This window comes from Anolis sagrei, chromosome 9, assembly GCF_037176765.1.
Source record: "Anolis sagrei isolate rAnoSag1 chromosome 9, rAnoSag1.mat, whole genome shotgun sequence".
Taxonomy (NCBI): Eukaryota; Metazoa; Chordata; class Lepidosauria; order Squamata; family Dactyloidae; genus Anolis; species Anolis sagrei.
In genome coordinates this window covers 27,588,377-27,601,832 of record NC_090029.1, presented here as the reverse complement: position 1 = coordinate 27,601,832, position 13,456 = coordinate 27,588,377, and the positions used below count along the sequence as shown (strand labels likewise).

General features: G+C 44.3%; 1 protein-coding gene across 1 annotated transcript in view; it reads left to right on the top strand.

Moving 5' to 3' along the window:
* Positions 1-13,456, top strand: part of SLC12A1 (solute carrier family 12 member 1) — a 95,107-nt gene that overhangs the window by 66,234 nt on the left and 15,417 nt on the right. Inside the window, exons 18-20 of the mRNA XM_067471405.1 lie at positions 2,201-2,307; positions 4,489-4,571; positions 10,837-10,980. Of these exons, the coding sequence (XP_067327506.1) occupies positions 2,201-2,307; positions 4,489-4,571; positions 10,837-10,980 (334 nt within the window). The remainder of the gene's footprint in view (positions 1-2,200; positions 2,308-4,488; positions 4,572-10,836; positions 10,981-13,456) is intronic.

The following is a 13,456-nucleotide window of genomic DNA, read 5'->3' as shown; positions in this document are numbered from 1 at the left end:
ATAATAATACACTTTATTTATATTCCACATTATTTCCTCGAGGGAACTCAGAGCAGATTACAACATACACAGATAGGAGAACATTCAGTGTCTTTAATACAGTGAAATGATAATGACACACAAATACACAGAACAAAGATACAGGCTTCCCCTTTCATCTCCGGCTTCTGGAGGTGATGCTTAGGGCATAGGAAGGTACATTTGTTCCGTTACAAAGCCAAGGAGCCTGTTGTCCACAGACACCTCCTGATCACATTGCCAGCATGGCTGCATGGTCCCCTTTTTATTGCCTTCCTGCCAAAGCGGTACTTATTGATCTACTCACATTTGCATGTTTTCGAGCTGCTAGGTAGGCAGGAGCTAAGGCCAACAGCGGGAGCTCACCCTAACCCATGTTTTCAAACTGCCAATCATTAGGTCAGCAGATTCAACAGTTCAGCGGTTTACATTTGCATGTTTTCAAGCTGCTAGGTTGGCAGGAGCTAAGGCCAACAGCGGGAGCTCACCCCAACCCGTGTTTTCAAACTGCCAATCATTAGGTCAGCAGATTCAACAGTTCAGCGGTTTACATTTGCATGTTTTCGAGCTGCTAGGTTGGCAGGAGCTAAGTCCAACAGCGGGAGCTCACACCAACCCGCGTCTTCAAACTGCCAATCTTTAGGTCAGCAGATTCAACAGTTCAGCAGTTTAACCCAGTGGTTCTCAACAGCCCGGAAAACTCACAGCAACCCAAATATCATCATCATCATCCTTCTAATGCAGTGGTTCTCAGCCCGTGGGTTCCCAGATGTTTTGGCCTACAACTCCCAGAAATCCCAGGCAGTTTACCAGGTGCTACGATTTCTGGGAGTTCTATTTTGAAATGGTCATATGACTGGTCAAATAAAATTATTATTATTATTATTATTATTATTATTATTATTATTATTATTATTTCTGGGAGTTGAAGGCCAAAACATCTGGGGATCCACAGGTTGAGAACCACTGGTTTAACCCATTGCATCATTGCAGCCACCAAATGATGGTGGATCTAGTCCAAGGGCCATCTAGTCCAACCTCATTCTGCCATGCAGGAAAAGCACAATCAAAGCACCCCCGACAGATGGCCATCCAAAGAAGGAGAGTTAGAGCCATCTAGTCCAAGGGCCATCTAGTCCAACCGCATTCTGCCATGCAGGAAAAGCACAATCAAAGCACCCCCGACAGATGGCCATCCAAAGAAGGAGAGTTAGAGCCATCTAGTCCAAGGGCCATCTAGTCCAACCGCATTCTGCCATGCAGGAAAAGCACAATCAAAGCACCCCCGACAGATGGCCATCCAAAGAAGAAGAGTTGGAGCCATCTAGTCCAAGGACCATCTAGTCCAACCTCATTCTGTCATGCAGGAAAAGCACAATCAAAGCACCCCCGACAGATGGCCATCCAAAGAAGGAGAGTTGGAGCCATCTAGTCCAAGGGCCATCTAGTCCAACCACATTCTGCCATGCAGGAAAAACACAATCAAAGCACCCTGACAGATGGCCATCCAAAGAAGGAGAGTTGGGGCCATCTAGTCCAACCGCATTCTGCCATGCAGGAAAAGCACAATCAAAGCATCCCCGACAGATGGCCATCCAAAGAAGGAGAGTTGGAGCCATCTAGTCCAAGGGCCATCTAGTTCAGTTGCATTCTGCCATGTAGGAAAAGCACAATCAAAGCACCCCCGACAGATGGCCATCCAAAGAAGGCCTCCAAAGAATGTTCCACCACACTCCGAGGCAGAGAGTTCCACTGTTAAACAGCTCTGACATGTACACTCTTCCCTAACTGCCACTACTGTTGAAATATGCTTCATACTTTGATTACATAATGGCTGAAACCTGGGAAGCTATCGTTTTAAAAACCAGCCCACGCTCGCTTAAAAATGCTGTTGATCTTAAGTTATTAAAACTGTTTTAATGAGCATTCATCAGAAGGCATGCAAATGAATGCTCATTTAGCAAAGCTAGACTTCTGCCATCTAAAAACCATTTATAGCTGCGATGATTTAGAGCTAATCTTTTATGCGCTGCTTGGGTACAAGCATGAAGGACAGTCGCCAAATGCAATTCCCTCTTAAATACCTCCAGAACATTACTTCCCTTATCTTTTGCCATTACTCCTCATTTTCGATAAACCTTGCCCGTGCATCCCTTCAAACGCCGTCTTTTCATATCGCCAGGCCTCCGGATTGGGCAGAATCAGACCGAACACCTTGGTGTTTGGATTTAAAAAGAACTGGAGACATTCCACGGCAGCGCAAGTTGAAAATTACGTGGGCATCATTCAGTAAGTTGGAACCGAGCAATATGCTGGGGATTGTTTATTAGATGTTGATTTTTTGGTGTCTCTGCATGGTTTTGCATTGTTGTTGTTCATTCGTTCAGTCGTCTCTGACTCCTCGTGACCTCATGGACCAGCCCACGCCAGAGCTCCCTGTCGGCCGTCACCACCCCCAGCTCCTTCAAGGTCAGTCCAGTCACTTCAAGGATGCCATCCATCCATGGTTTTGCATAACTAAAGGTAATCTATCCATCCACCTATCTATCTTTGGAATTTGAATTTCAATCCCTATGTGAGGTCTATGGGACCTAACTATGACAAAGCTTTGTATTTGAGGAGAGAACACCATAGCATAGAGCAATGGTTCTCAACCTTCCTAATGCCGCGACCCCTTAATACAGTTCCACATGTTGTGATGACCCCCAACCATAAAATTATTTTCGTTGCTACTTCATAACTGTAATTTTGCAACTGTTATGAATCGTCATGTAAATATCTGATATGCAGGATGGATTTTCATTCACTGGACCAAATTTGGCACAAATAATAATAATAATAATAATAATAATAATAATAATAATAATAAACTTTATTTGATACCCTGCCATCGTCTCCCCAACGGGGACTCGCGGCGGCTTACATGAGGCCAAGCCCAACAACATATTACAGTAAAATAAAACCAAATACCTGATACTCCCAAATTTGAATACTGGTGGGGTTGAGGGAGATTGATTTTGTGGTTTGGGAGTTGTAGTTGCTGGGATTTATAGTTCACCTACCATCAAAGAGTATTCTGAACTCCACCAACAATGGAATTGAACCAAACTTGGCACACACAACTCTTAAGATCAACAGAAAACACTAGAAGGGTTTGGTGGGCATTGACCTTGAGTTGTGGAGTTGTAGTTCACCTACATCCACAGAGCGCTGTGGACGCAATGAGAGATCCAAACTTGGCATGAATACTCAATATGCCGAAATGTGAACACTGGTGGAGTTTGGGGGAAATAGACCTTGACATTTGGGAGTTGTAGTTGCTGGGATTTAGAATTCACCTACAATCAAAGAGCATTCTGAACTCCACCCATGATGGAATTGAACCAAACTTGGCACATAGAACTCCCATGACCAATAAAAATATTGGAAGTTTTTGATGGGCATTGACCTTGAGTTTGGCAGAAATACCCAATACGCTCAAATTTGAATACTGGTGGGATTGAAGGGGATTGATTTTGACATTTGGGAGTTGTAGTTGCTGGGATTTATAGTTCACCTACAATCAAAGAGCACTCTGAACTCAACCAATGATAGAATTGAACCAAACTTGCAACACAGAACTCCCATGACCAACAAAAAATACTGGAAGTGTCTGATGGGCAGTGACCTTGAGTTTTGGAGTTGTAGTTCACCTACATCCACAGAGCACTGTGAACTCAATGATAGATCTGTACCAAACTTGGTACAAATACTCAATATGTTCAAATGTGAATACTGGTGGTTTGGGGAAAATAGACCTTGACATTTGGGGGTTGTAGTTGCTGGGATTTATAGTTCACCTACAACCACAGAGCATTCTGAACCCCACCAACAGTAGATTTGAGCCAAACTTCTCACACAGAACCCCCCAATGCCAACAGAAAATACTGTATTTTCTGATGGTCTTTAGTGATCCCTCTGACATCCCCCTTGTGACCCCCTCAGGGATCCCGACTCCCAGGTTCAGCATTCTGAACCCTACCAATGATAAAATTGGCTCAAATTTCCACAGAAGCCCCATGCTATGAAGGGACTTGCTTGCTTGAGTCTCCCTCCAACCTTGCACGCTCTTCCTTACCTGTACTGCCATGCACCATGCACACCTGCTCTCCCCTCCCTGCTTGGAGTCTCAGAAACAGCCCTCCCCTTGTCTGGGAGGCCAGCCAATCAAAGCAGAGGAGGGATTTTGGTGGGGGGATTCGCCGTCTGTTTCCAAAAAGGAAGAGAAGGACAGGCAGAGAGATCTTCATCCTTTTCTGCCAAAGGGGTTCCTAAGACCATCAGAAATATATGTTTTCCTGATGGTCTTTGGCGACCCCTCTGAAACCCCCTTGCAACCCCCCCCCCCCCGGGGTCCTGACCCCCAGGTTGAGAAACACTGGCATAGACCTACTTTTTGCCCTCTTTTAATATATTTCCACTCTATTTCAGTGATGCATTTGACTTTGAATTCGGTGTGATCATTGTTCGAATAAGCCAAGGATTTGACATCTCGCAAGTCCTCCAGGTTCAAGGTATGTCAAAACTTAACTACTTTTCAGGTAATTTCTACACTCTGTCTTGTTTCCACAATAATTCCAATTGTCCAAAGAGGAACTGTGGGAAATCTTGTTCCATTTCTTTAAGGCAAGAGAGCAACAAGGAAGGCCCCTCACAAGTTAAAAGAAGGCCCACTTCTGAGTCCATTCCTCCCTCCTCCTGTCTGCCTTCCCTTCACTCGTCCCCCATCTTCCTTCCTTCCTTCCTTCCTTCCTTCCTTCCTTCCTTCCTTCCTTGGAGCTGAATTCGGGTAGGTGCATGTCTCCTGGTCCTTCCACTGTAACTTGAGGTTCTTCCCGTGGCTTCAAGCTGTGAAAGGTGGCATCACTAGAGTCGGGCACTGGCAGGTCATGGCTTGGAAGGTCAACCAAGCAGGGGATAGGAGGTGTTCCACATTTTCAAAGGAAACTCTGGGAGATTATGCTTTGGTTAGACCTCACCTGGAATATTATGTCCAATTCTGGGCACCACAGCTCAAAAGAGATATTGACTCTAAGCTGGAAGGTAGCAGATAAATCAATCAGGAGGACTGCTGGGAGTTGCAGTCCAATAATTATTTTATTTATTTATTTATTTACTTACTGTATTTGTATACCGCCTTTCTCAGCCAGTTGGCGACTCAAGGCGGTTTCCAACAAATCAGTATACACAAAACGTAATAGATAAAAAAAAATTAAACAGTATAAGACATCATAAAAGCAATAAAAGCAGCATCATCAGTGTCTCATTATTCTCAAGCATTGTCCAGTTCCATTGTCAGGTCATTCGATTTCCTATATTAGCTACTCTGTATTTGTAAACGCTTGCTCCAATAGCCACGTTTTAACTTGCCTCCGAAACGTCAAGAGGGAGGGAGCAGAACTGATTTGCCTAGGGAGAGCGTTCCATAGCTGAGGGGCCACCACAGAGAAGGCTCTGTCTCTCGTCCCCGCCAAACGTGCTTGTGACAAAGGTGAGACCGAGAGCAGGGCCTCCCCAGATGATCTTAAAGTCCTCAGAGGTTCGTAAGGGGAGATACATTTGGACAGGTAAGTTGGGCCAGAACCGTTTAGGGCTTTATAGGCCAAAGCCAGCACTTTGAATTGGGCCTGGTAGCAAACTGGCAGCCAATGGAGCTGGCGCAACAAGGGGGTTGTATGCTCCCTGAGTGCCGCTCCTGTTAACAACCTGGCTGCCGTTCGTTGGACTAGTTGAAGCTTCCGGACCGTCTTCAAAGGCAACCCCACGTAGAGAGCGTTGCAGTAGTCTATACGGGATGTAACTAGAGCGTGGACTACCGTGGCCAAGTCAGACTTCCCACTTACTTACTTACTTACTTAGGCAATCCCTTGTTGTCCAAGTAAGAATGTCCTCCAAGGTCAGTGTACTGGCGGTGGGTCCATAGGTGGCTGTGGAGCCGTATTCTTGACCTTCATGTTCTCCCGCATAGAGGGCATCGGTTTCCAGGTGGAAGGGGGTCCCGGTTGGGGTTGGCTTGGTGCGCCTTCCTCTTGGCACGTTTCTCTCTTTCACCCTCCATTCTTGCCTCTTCAAATTGTACAGCACTGCTGGTCACAGCTGACCTCTAGCTGGAGCGCTCAAGGGCCAGGGCTTCCCAGTTCTTGGTGTCCAAGAATAGGTAGAGAAGGAAGAAAGGGGAGAAAGAGGAAGGGAAAGAAAAGGGGGGAAGGAAGGGAAGAGGAAGAGAAGGAAGGAAGGAGAGAAGGAAAGGAAAAAAAGGGAAAGAAAGGAGGAGAGAAAGAGGGAAGGTTGGCCACAAAAACGCGTGGCGGGTACAGCTAGTATTAAAATATACATGCAACTATATCAAGTAGAAATACACAAATCAAGGAGATAATCAATTTTATTTTATTTATTTCTTGTGTCAGGGCAGCCAGTCAATTATATTACATTTCTAACAGAACAAAGCAAACAAACAGAGAAAATACAAAATGTGTGAGTTTCGTAGTTGATTAGATGTCCTTTGACCAGTATCTGGCCACTTGGAGTGCTTCTGGTGTTGCTGCAAGAAGGTCCTCCATTGTGCATGTGGCAGGGCTCAGGGTGCATTGCAGCAGGTGGTCTGTGGTTTGCTCTTCTCCGCACTCGCATGTCGAGGATTCCACTTTGTGGCCCCATTTCTTGAGGTTGGCTCTGCATCTCGTGGTGCCAGAGCGCAGTCTGTTCAGCGCCTTCCAAGTCGCCCAGTCCTCTGTGTGCCCAGGGGGGAGTCTCTCATTTGGTATCAGCTATTGGTTGAGGTTCTGGGTTTGAGCCTGCCACTTTTGGACTCTTGCTTGCTGAGGCGTTCCAGCGAGTGTCTCTGTAGATCTTAGAAAACTATGTCTGGATTTAAGTCGTTGACGTGCCGGCTGATACCCAAACAGGGGATGAGCTGGAGATGTCTCTGCCTTGGTCCTTTCACTATTGGCTGCCACTTCCCGGTGGATGTCAGGTGGCGCGATACCAGCTAGATAGTGTAATTTCTCCAGTGGTGTAGGGCGCAGACATCCCATGATAATGCGGCATGTCTCATTTAGAGCCACATCCACTGTTTTAGCGTGGTGAGATGTGTTCCACACTGGGCATGCGTACTCAGCAGCAGAGTAGCATAGCGCAAGGGCAGATGTCTTCACTGTATCTGGTTGTAATCCCCAGGTTGTGCCAGTCAGCTTTCGTATGATATTGTTTCTAGCACCCACTTTTTGCTTGGTGTTCAGGCAATGCAATGTTCAGGCAAACACGTGGCAGGTACAGCTAGTATTAAAATATACATGCAACTATATCAAGTAGAAATACACAAATCAAGGAGATAATCAATTGGTATAATGCCAATCATCTCTCATCAAGAATCTGGAAAGAACCAGGAAAACAGACGCTTGGGATTCAAGTGCTAGTTTACAACCCTGATTGTCACATATGGCAATCACATACATTTTTAAAAATATATCTTCCTTAAGCTACTTAGTGATGCTCTCTATGCTTAGTGATGCGGATTGTGTGCATTGAAGGTTAAAAAAAATCGGTGCCCCATCCATATAGAATTAATGTACTCTGTACGGGGGACTTAATTGAGTTAAACACATCTTTCAGAAGAGGGACTCCAAATAAAATTAAGAAGCAATTATTGGATCTTGGCATATCTTAAGGAATTAGTTTAAAATTAATAGTCAGTTGTAATCGTATGGCACAATTTGCGATTCTCTGCTGACCCCTAGTGCTTCCTTCTCACTATTTCCATCCTTGATACATCAACAGAAAATATAGGAGCATTTTATCGTAGAAGACTTTCGTGGCTGGGTTGTTGTAAATTTTTATAGCTATATGGCCATGTTCCAGAAGCATTCTCTCCTGACGTTTCCCCTGCATCTATGGCAGGCTTCCTCAGAGAAGCCATTGAAATCCACAAGCATGTGGACAATTTCAACAGAAAGGAAGAAACCATGAAAATGAATAAAATCTGGCTACCAGTATTAAAAAAAACCCCTCTAAAATCATAACAGAGAACAACACTCATAAACAGGGGAACTCCAGACAAGAAACAATCAGGGACAGCTAAGCACCTCTCAACAAAGAATTTTTTGTTTAGGATATTTGCTATGCTAATAATATAATATAATATAATATAATATAATATAATATAATATAATATAATATACATTCATTCATTTAGGCGATCCCTTGTTGCCCGAGTAGGATAGTTTTCCAGGATCAGTTTTCTGGTGGATCTGTAGGTGACCGTGGAGCCCTATTCTTGACCTGCATCTTCTCCCGCAGTGAGGGCATCGGTTTCCAGGTGGAAGGCGGTCTCGGTCGGGGTTGGCTTGATGCGCCTTTCTCTTGCCACATTTCTCCCTCTCACCCTCCATTCATGCCTCTTCAAATTCTGCAGCACTGCTGGTCACAGCTGACCTCCTGCTGGAGCACTCAAGGGCCAGGGCTTCCCAGTTCTCAGTGTCTATGCCAGAGGTTTTAAGGTTGGCTTTGAATCCATCTTTAAATCTCTTTTTCTGTCTTCCAACATTCCGCTTTCTGTTCTTGAGTTCGAAGTAGAGCAACTGGTTTGGGGGACGGTGGTCAGGCATCTGGACAACATGGCTGGTCCAACTGATGGCGGAGGACCATCGTTTCAATGAGCTGATGGCGGAGGACCATCGCTTCAATGCTGGTGGTCTTTGCTTCTTCCAGCATGCTGACATTTGTCCACCTGTCTTCCCAAGAGATTTGCAGGATTTTTTGGCGGCAACGCTGATGGAATTGTTCCAGGAGTTGCATGTGACGTCTGTAGACAGTCCATGTTTCGCATGCATATAGCAGGGTTGGGAGGGCAATAGCTTTATAAACAAGCACCTTGGTATCCCTATGGATGTCCCGGTCCTCAAACACTTTCTGCTTCATTCGGAAAAATGCTGCACTCGCAGAGCTCAGGTGGTGTTGTATTTCGGTGTCGATGTTGATTTTGGTGGGGAGGTGGCTGCCAAGGGAGTGGAAATAGTCAACATTTTCTAATGTTACACCATTAAACTGTATCTCTGGCATTGGAGAGAGATGGGCTGAGATTTATAATACTATAATGTAATTAATAAAATACTAATAATAATATATTATAATTATATATTTATATTACATATAATATTACTAATAATATTACAATATAATGGTATAGTACAATATATTTAATACAGAGATTGTACTATACTAATAACATAATATATTGTATGTATATATATCTTGTAAGCTGCTCTGAGACCCCTTTGAGGTGAGAACGGCGGCATATAAATGTCGTCAATAAATAAATTTCCACAGGCAGTAAGAAGCCACGCCTTGAAAATGCTAGGCCATTAAATGCTAATCAAGGTGGCCAATTGAAACATTCACACCTACCTCCAACAGACAAGGGTTCTTTCTCCCACACTGGACACTGGTTGCACTCCCCCTGGAAGTCACAGGTCCGCAGTTTGGGTGTCCTCCTGGACTCATCACTGACGCTTGAGGCTCAGGCGTCGGCAGTGGCTGGGAGGGCCTTTGCACAACTAAGACCCATGCGCCAACTGCGACCATACCTCTTGAAGGCAGATCTGGCCAGGGTGGTCCATGCCTTGGTCACCTCTAGATTGTATTACTGTAATGGACTCTATGTGGGGCTGCCCTAGAAAACGGCCTGGAAATTTCAACTGGTCCAACGGGCGGTAGCCAGGTCGTTAACTGGGGCTCCTTACAGGGAGAAGTCAACCCTCCTGTTTAAGGAGCTCCATTGGCTGCCGTTCATTTTCTGGTCCCAATTCAAGGTGCAGGTGCTTACCTACAAAGCCCTAAATGGTTTGGGACCTGCCTACCTGCGTGACCGCATTTCTGTGTACGAATCCACACGATCTCTTCGTTCATCTGGAGAGGCCCTACTCGCGATCCCACTTCCATCGCAAGTGCGATTGGTGGGGATGAGGGACAGGGCCTTCTCGGTGGTGGCCCCTCAACTCTGGAACTCGCTTCCCAAGGACATTAGGCATGCCACAACTCTGGTAGTCTTTAAGAGGAGACTGAAAACGTCGTCATTCCAGTGTGCCTTCCCAGAATAAGGAAGCCCTAAGCAACATGTCCCTAATCGCACTTTACTAATGATCTAGGATTGTCTGCTCGCTCCATCTCTCTCCAAATACCTATCCTAGTTATATGTCACCTGCTCATGCCCAGCATTTTTTTTAAAAAATTAATTATTCCATTTGGCCCTGCCATAGGTTTTTAATGCGTCGTGGTGTTATTGTTACTGTTTATTGCTTTGTTTATGAGTTTATTTATTGTCTGTATTGCTGTTGTTGTTGTTTTTACTGATGTACTTGGGCTCGGCCTCTTGTAATCCACACCAAGTCCTTCGGGAGATGGTAGTGTGGTATAAATAAAGGTATTATTATTATTATTATTATTATTATTATTATTCCACAGATTTATAAACCCCATTTTCCTAGTTTCCAACAGAACGTAATAACCTCAGAGGATGCCTGCCATAGATGTGGGTGAAACGTCAGGAGAGAATGCTTCTGGAACATGGCCATACAGCCCAGAAAACTCACAGCAACCCAGTGATTCCAGCTATGAAAGCCTTTGATGACACAAACTCCTTATGTGTTTAGTGAAATTGAAATGTTTAGACGTAAATATACTTCTTGTGCACAGAGATGCAAATACCAGAAGGGAATTGGATTTTGATCCATTTTTAAAACGTTTGACCTAACTCATTCCTTCTTTGTCTTCCCCCGTCAACAGAGGAGCTGAAGAGGCTGGAGCAGGAGAGGCAAGCTCTTGAAGCGACCATTAAAGACAGTGAATTTGAAGAAGGGAATGGGGGCATTCGTGGATTCTTCAGAAGAGCCACCAAGCTTCACATTACCAAGACCATGCCCCCAAAAGGCAAGATTTCATAAAATAATAATAATAATAATAATAATAATAATAATAATAATACACTCTATTTATATTCGGTCCTTCTCACCTAGCGGACACAGAGCGGATTACAGCATTTACATACATAGGCAAACATTCAATGCACCAGGTCTGTGGCGCAGCTAGTGGAGTGTCAGCTGCATTAAGATCACTTCTGACCAAAAGGTCATGAGTTTGAAGCCAGCCCAGTTCGGAGTGAGCTTCCATCAATTACGTAGCTTGTTGTCGACCTTTGCAACCCGAAAGACAGTTGCATCTCTCAAGTAGGAAAATTAGGTACCACCTATGTGTGGGGAGGCTAATTTAACTTATTTACAAGTTAAAAAAGACTCCAGCAAAGCACTCCAGCAAAGCATGCGGGGAATGCGGAATTAGTTAATCAGTGTCACAGATGGACGATGAAAATGACAGCTCTCCTGGCGGCCAGAAAGTTAAATAGCCTCTGACTGTCTGTTTATATGTGTTGTGTGTCTTTGGCATTGGATGTTGGCCATGTATATGTACATTGTAATCCGCCCTGAGTCCCCTGCGGGGTGAGAAGGGTGGAATATAAATACTGTAAATAAATAAATAAATAAATTGAAGTCATTAGACCACACCTGGAATATTGTGTCCAATTCTGGGCACCACAATTCAAGAGAGATATTGACAAGCTGGAATGTGTCCAGAGGAGGGCGACTAAAATGATCAAGGGTCTGGAGAACAAGCCCTATGAGGAGCGGCTTAAGGAGCTGGGCATGCTTAGCCTGAAGAAGAGAAGGCTGAGAGGAAATATGACAGCCATGGATAAATATGTGAGAGGAAGCCACAGGGAGGAGGAGGGAGCAAGTTTGTTTTCTGCTTCCCTGGAGACTAGGACACGAAACAATGGCTTCAAACTACAAGAGAGGAGATGCAATCTGAACATAAGGAAGAACGTCCCTGAAGAATGTCCCTGAAGGGAGTGCAATAGATAGTATACTCCCTGAATTGCCACCAGAGGGTTCCCAGGATTTGGGGCTTGAAAACAACTGGGCACCTGGCCCACTTGCGAGACTTAATGAGCAAATAGATAGGCGAGAGGAAATTGGTCAAAACAGACAGGTCGAACGGTGCCTTCGGTGTTTTGCCAGGCTTCGACAGAAAAAGATAAGGGAATCTCAAATAAAACTAAACCAATTCCTGAGTGCGTGGAATAGCTTAACCAGGGGATAAAAGTTCCAGGTTTGGGGAACATAGTCAGATGAAGCATTGTTGGAATCAAGTATAGTTCTCGTCCTTTGTTTCATGGAAGCTTTGCTTGGAGGATTCTTGTCTAAGTATTTCTTGTTCATGGTTTGGACACCTGGAATGTATGAGTGCCTACTCATGCCTTGGATTAATGTTTCCTGTTTTCCTGAATTATATTAGAGAAGTGTGGACTTTGTTTTTATGGATTTTGCTGAACTTTACCCCGTACTATTTTTGCTCCTGCTTATCTTCTTACGTAATTGGATTTACCTATCTCTTTTAAGTGCTTTTTACTTGCTGCTTTCTAATTATCTTCAATAAAAGAATTGTTTTCCATTCAACATTGTGGTGTTTTAAAATCAGAGGGCTTTTCCTGTCCTGGAGTGCAACAGCTGGATGGCCATGTGTCAGGGATACTTCAATTGTGCTTTTCTTGCATGGAAAGGGGTTGGACTAGATGGCCCATGCGGTCTCTTCCAACTCTATTATTCTATGATTTTGTGACAGAACTTGTTGGGAATCAGCCTGTGTTTGTGTTTCAGGATCCTGATGTGGGAAATGATGAGGGAAATGATGGTGCCGAGGCTGAGGTACAAGATGGAGATGATTGGTCAATGATTTTCATACAGACAATGACAGAGATGCCCCTGTGCAAAGGGCAGTTTCTCATGAGAATATCCCTGCTGGGCCTAGCAATGATAGTTCACGCCCTCTCTCTGTGAGCTCTCAAGATTTGCGTTTGGAAAACAACCTGACACCTGGGAATTTTAATGAGCAGCCAGATAGGGAACTGAAGAATAGGCAACTGGAGATTAGCCAGGATCGACAGCAAACTCAGTGTTTACGTTGCTCTGAAAGGTTTCGTCTGATGAGGGGTAAATGTGGGGGGAAGTGAAACCAATTTCTGAGTTTTGGGATATAAAGTTTGTTTCAGGGGGAAACCTGTTAGATCAGGCATCATTTGGAAACCAAGTTCATGTGCCATGGAAATCCTAGTTTCTGTGAAGTTTTTAATGCTTTTGGATTGTCTTTGCATCCTGTTTGATTCCTGTCTCGATTAATGCTGTCTTGGATTGCTTTTATTTCTTGTGCGGACATTGCTTTGTGTTACTGCTTTTTATAGACTTATAACTTTTTGGAACCGTCTTATTTTCTTACAAGCATTTATTTCTTCTGACTATTTACTAAGCTTCAATAAAAGAAGATTTGTTTCTTCACTTTTAGTGTGGTGTGT